General features: G+C 30.1%; 1 protein-coding gene across 1 annotated transcript; it reads right to left on the reverse strand.

The window, feature by feature from the left end:
- Positions 1-358: 358 nt before the first annotated feature.
- On the reverse strand, positions 359-2,476 carry LOC129923424 (homeobox protein ESX1-like). Its single transcript, XM_056014309.1, has 5 exons — positions 2,412-2,476; positions 1,443-1,579; positions 1,055-1,218; positions 507-638; positions 359-382 (listed from the first exon to the last, which is right to left on the reverse strand). The coding sequence occupies exons 1-5, from the start codon at positions 2,474-2,476 to the stop codon at positions 359-361; spliced, it is 522 nt and encodes a 173-aa protein (XP_055870284.1).
- Positions 2,477-6,074: the final 3,598 nt, after the last annotated feature.

The raw sequence follows: 6,074 nt of genomic DNA on the forward strand, positions 1-6,074 counted from the left end.
GCATATCTTGCAAGGGTTTTCTAGCAGGCATCTCAAGCAAGGGATTTTAGCAGGCACCTCCAGCATGGGATTTCTAGAAAGGCACCTTCAGCATGGGTCTTCTTTATATCTATTTTTAGGCTCTTTATTCCACAGACAAATGCATCAGCTGAAAGCATAAAAAAGGACACCAGGCAGATAAACAGAAGCAAAATAATGTTCAAGATATTTAATATCTATTAAATTAAATTTGAAAAATTACTTGCTAATATATCATTTCCAAGGATTTGAAGGAGGGGATTTCTAGCAGGCACCTCCACCATGGGATTTCTAGCAGTTACCTTCAGCATGGGTCTTCTGTATGTCTATTTTAGGTTCTTTATTCCACAGACAAATGCATCAGCTGAAAACAAAGATGGGCACTATGCAAATAAACAGAAGCATAAAAAGGGACACTATTCCGAAAAACAGAAGCAAAAAAATGTTCAAGATATTTAATATCTATTAAATTAAATTTGAAAAATTACTTGCCAAATATCATAGCCAGGAATTTCAAGCAGGGGATTTCTAGCAGGCACCTCTTGCAATGGTTTTCTAGCAGGCACCTCCAGCATAGGATTTCTAGCAGGCATCTCTAGCATGGGATTTCTAGCAGGCACCTTCAGCATGGGATTTCTGTATGTCTTATGTGCTTTATTCCACAGAGAAATGCATCAGCGGAAAACATAAAAAGGGACACTATGCAGAGAAACAGAAGCAAATTAATGTTCAAGATATTTAATATCTATTAAATTAAATTTGAAAAATTACTTGCTAATATATCATTTCCAAGGATTTGAAGGAGGGGATTTCTAGCAGGCACCTCCACCATGGGATTTCTAGCAGTTACCTTCAGCATGGGTCTTCTGTATGTCTATTTTAGGTTCTTTATTCCACAGACAAATGCATCAGCTGAAAACAAAGATGGGCACTATGCAAATAAACAGAAGCATAAAAAGGGACACTATTCCGAAAAACAGAAGCAAAAAAATGTTCAAGATATTTAATATCTATTAAATTAAATTTGAAAAATTACTTGCCAAATATCATAGCCAGGAATTTCAAGCAGGGGATTTCTAGCAGGCACCTCTTGCAATGGTTTTCTAGCAGGCACCTCCAGCATAGGATTTCTAGCAGGCATCTCTAGCATGGGATTTCTAGCAGGCACCTTCAGCATGGGATTTCTGTATGTCTTATGTGCTTTATTCCACAGAGAAATGCATCAGCGGAAAACATAAAAAGGGACACTATGCAGAGAAACAGAAGCAAATTAATGTTCAAGATATTTAATATCTATTAAATTTAATTTGAAAAACTACTTGCCAAAATATCATAAAACATAAAAAGGGACACTATGCAGAGAAACAGAAGCAAATTAATGTTCAAGATATTTAATATCTATTAAATTTAATTTGAAAAACTACTTGCCAAAATATCATTGTCAGGGATTTGAAGCAAGGGATTTCTAGCAGGCTTCTCCATCAATGAATTTCTAGCAGGAATCTCCAGCAAGGGATTTCTGTTTATTTTGGTGCTTTGTTGCACAGTCAAATGTATCAAGCTGAAAAAAAGAAACACTATGCAGAGAAGCAGCAGAAAATTTTGTTAAACAAATTTAATCTCTAATACATTTAGTTTGAAAAACTACTTGCCAATATTTTTCTCACAAGGGATTGCCAGGATGGGATTTCTATCAAGGCCTTTTCAGTAAGGGATTTCTGTTTATTTTGGTGCTTTATTCCACAGTCAAATGCATCAGCTGAAAAAAATGAACACTATGCAGAGAAGCAGCAGAAAATTGTGTTTAACAAATTTAATATCTAATAAATTTAATTTGAAAAACTATTTGCCAAAATTATTTCTAAGCAAGGGATGCCCAGATTCCCTATGTCCAGCAAAGGATTACTGTATGTCTATTTTAGGTTGTTTATTCTACATACAAATTATTTAACTGAAAGAAAATGACACTATGCAGAGAAACAGCAGAAAATATTGCTCAAGATATTTAATATGTAATAAATTTAAATTGAAAAACTACTTACCAAAATATTTCTCGCAAAAGTTTCCCAGGAAAAGGTTTCTAGCAAGGACTTTTCAGTGAAGGATTTATGTCTTTTTTGGTTGCTTTATTCCACAGTCAAATGCAGCAGCTGAAAAAAAAGGCACATTATGCAGAGAAACAGTACAAAAGGTTGTTCAACATATTTAATATCTAATAAATTTAATTTGGAAAACTACTTGCCAAAATTATTTCTGGCAAGGCATTTTAAGCAAGGGATTTCTGTATGTCTATTTGGGTACTTTTTCCACAGATAAAAGAATCAGCTGAAAAAGAAAAAAGAAAATTATTGTTCATGATATTTAATATGTAATTAATTTGAAAAACTACTTGCCAAAGTATCTCAAGATATTCCCAGCAAGTGATTTCTAGCAAGGAATTGTGAGCAGGGATTTCCATCTATTTGCATGCTTTTCCCATTCAAATGCATCAGCTGAAAAAAAAAGGCGAACTATGCAGAGAAACAGCAGAAAATTTTGTTGAAGATAGTTAATATCTTTTAAACATTATTAGAAAAACTACTTGCCAAAATATCTCACAAGGGATTTCTCGCAAGGCTTTTCCAGCAAGTCAATTCCCTATGTCTATTTGAGCTGCTTCTTAGGAGTTTATTGTGCCATTGCTAAAGATCAAATAAAAATGTTTATGATTTACATATGCATCTCCTAATTCAAGAATAATTCATGTTTCCTGTAAATCTGTTTAAATGAATTAAAAATTATTTAATTACAACTGGAAAATGCTTAAAATATGAGTTTTAAATCAATTTGAGTAGACTGGCTTAATTACAACTAAAGATAATATATATTTAATATGTCCAAGTATTGCAAGCATCTAGAATAATCTTCAACATTTCATTTCATTATAAAAGAAACATGCAATAAATTTAATGAAGGAGACAATGCAATAAGTAAGAGAAAAGAGTTGATTGTGGAATCTTTAAAACTAATACATTTTTATACATATATTTTTAAGTAATCAATAATGTATTACAATGAGCTGAAAAGACTAAAAAAAGCATTTAATTACATAACAACTAATGCAATACTGGATTAGGTCAAAAAGTAAATAAAAGTATGAATTGATAGAGGTACTATTAATGATCATTGGTTAAATTTGTATGTACATCTTGTATGCCTCATGTTTCAACCATGTAATATTTGATACGTGTTTCAACCATGTAATATTTGATACATGTTTCAACCATGTAATATTTGATACGTGTTTCAACCATGTAATATTTGATACGTGTTTCAACCATGTAATATTTGATACGTGTTTCAACCATGTAATATTTGATACGTGTTTCAACCATGTAATATTTGATAAGTGTTTCAACCATGTAATATTTGATACGTGTTTCAACCATGTAATATTTGATACGTGTTTCAACCATGTAATATTTGATAAGTGTTTCAACCATGTAATATTTGATACGTGTTTCAACCATGTAATATTTGATATGTGTTTCAACCATATAATATTTGATACGTGTTTCAACCATGTAATATTTGATAGGTTTTTCAACCATGTAATATTTGATACGGGTTTCAACTATGTAATATTTGATACGTGTTTCAACCATGTAATATTTGATACATGTTTCAACCATGTAATATTTGATACATGTTTCAACCATGTAATATTTTATATGTGTTTCAACCATGTAATATTTGATATGTGTTTCAACCATGTAATATTTGATACGTGTTTCAACCATGTAATATTTGATACGTGTTTCATCCATGTAATATTTGATACATGTTTCAACCATCTAATATTTGATACGTGTTTCAACCATCTAATATTTGATACGTGTTTCAACCATCTAATATTTGATACGTGTTTCAAACATCTAATATTTGATATGTGCTTCAAACATCTAATATTTGAATACATTTTTAGAGGCATAAAAATAGCATTCAATCACAAATAAAACAAGGCAAAAATAGGAGACAAGATCAAAGTAGAAGTTGATAGTGGCATTATTATTAATTGTAAGAAGATTTCTTTTTAGCATTTAGCATATATTAAAAATTATAAAGATAACATTAGATTAGTAAGCAGTTAAGATGCTTAAAATCTTTTGCATTGCAGTTTGTTATAAAAGCAACAACATGCAATAAATTTGATGGAAAAGGACACAATGCAACAAGTAAAAGATTAGAGTTGATTGCGGATTTCTAAAAGCTAATAAATTTCTATACATATATACAAGTCAAATAGCAGTTTGATCAAAAAACAACAAATGCAATACTGAAATAGGTCAAAAAGTAAATAAAATAATATGAATTGATTGTGGCTTTGTTAAAGTTCATGTGTTTAAATCTGTATGCACATCTATTTAATCCCATTTGTTGTAAGCATCTAAATGATTAAGATGCTTAACATAGTATTGCAGTGTTCATTATAAAAGAAACATTCAATAAATTTGATGGAAATAGAGACAATGCAATAAGTAAGAGATTCAGATTAGAGTTAATTATGGCTTCCTTAAAACAAATAAATTCCTACACATATATTTAAGTTATCAATTATGCTTGATAATGTGCTGAAAAGACTAGAAATAGCTTTTGATTACAAAACAATTAATGCATATGATAATGTGCTGAAAAGACTAGAAATAGCATTTGATTACAAAACAACTAATGCAATACTGGATTAGGTCAAAAAGTAAAAGTAGTGTGAATTGATAATGGCAAGATCTAGTGGTGTTTAAATTTGTATAAACTTGTTGCATGCATCATGTTTCAACCATCTAATATTTGATATGTGTTGCAATCATCTAATATTTAAATATATGCTTAGTTGCATTAAAATGGCATTCAATTACAAATGATACAAGTCATCAATAATGTATGATAATGAGCTGAAAAGACTAAAAAATAGCATTTAATTACATAACTAATGCAATACTGGATTAGGTCAAAAAGTAAATAAAAGTATGAATTGATAGTGGTAGTGTTAATGATCAGTGGTTAAATTCGTATGTACATCTTGTATGCATTATGTTTCAACCATCTAATATTTGATACATGTTTCAACCATCTAATATTTGATATGCAAAACATTAAATATGAATAAAAGTGCTGGTATTTTGTAACAAATCAATAACGCAATAAATAGGAGATAGAAGAACCAAGTATGAGTAAATTTTGTCATTGCAAACAAATCCTAGTAAATGTCTATACTTCATGTGTATTGGTTTAAAACATTCAAGTAATATTTGGCTGTAAAGCAAAAATATGCAATGTCATAAAATTGAATAGGAACAAGTAACTGTTTCAATCATTCAATATAAAACTTTGGTGTAAACATGGTTTAAGGCATCGATAAAAGACAAGAAATAAAATGCTATAAATAGAAGATAAGTGCAGATCCAAGTAGGGTAAGTGATGCTTTGAAAACAATAGTAAATTTTTATATTTCATGTGTATGCAAGTGTCTAAAACATCTAAGGGATGTTTGAAATGAGTTTTGAAGAAAATAAAAGCATCTTATTACAATCAATACTATATAATAGATATTTCCAAATATTATTTTTCTAAGGTTAACGAGTTTAATATATAAAAGTGATTCAAGAAAAATGCACGAATAATCAAATTAAAGTTTGGTATTAGTAGACATAACCAGATTTAAATAGCAATTTATTAAAAAGTTCACTTCATTCATATGCAGCCCTCAAACAACGCAGGCAAAAGATGGTTTGAGAACACAATAAACCATAATAAGGTAAACTAAAAATGTATTGCCATAGAGAACCAATGATAACCTCAGTCTAAGAGGATCAAATTGAATGTTAGTTTGTCATTACTGTTCAACATACATACATAAAATGATATAGCCTACATGCCTAATGTGCATCTAAAGTTTACAAAAGATTTGAAATAGCATTCTTAGATTCAAAGTTTTAAACAATAAACTCTACATTTAGGCTAATTTACACTTGTATACTTACAAACAAACAACAGCCAAGTCCTCTCCTCTGCTTGCTGAG

The sequence above is a fragment of the Biomphalaria glabrata genome, chromosome 16 (assembly GCF_947242115.1).
Source record: "Biomphalaria glabrata chromosome 16, xgBioGlab47.1, whole genome shotgun sequence".
NCBI classification, from domain to species: Eukaryota; Metazoa; Mollusca; class Gastropoda; family Planorbidae; genus Biomphalaria; species Biomphalaria glabrata.

Coding starts and splice junctions, on each gene's coding strand:
- LOC129923424 (XM_056014309.1), bottom strand. CDS start 2,476: ATGGAAATCCCTGCTCACAATTCCTTGCTAGAAATCACTTGCTGGGAA. Junction 1,219..1,442: donor TGACAATGATATTTTGGCAA/GTAGTTTTTCAA, acceptor TGTGGAATAAAG/CACATAAGACATACAGAAAT. Junction 383..506: donor CTGGCTATGATATTTGGCAA/GTAATTTTTCAA, acceptor CTTTGTTTTCAG/CTGATGCATTTGTCTGTGGA.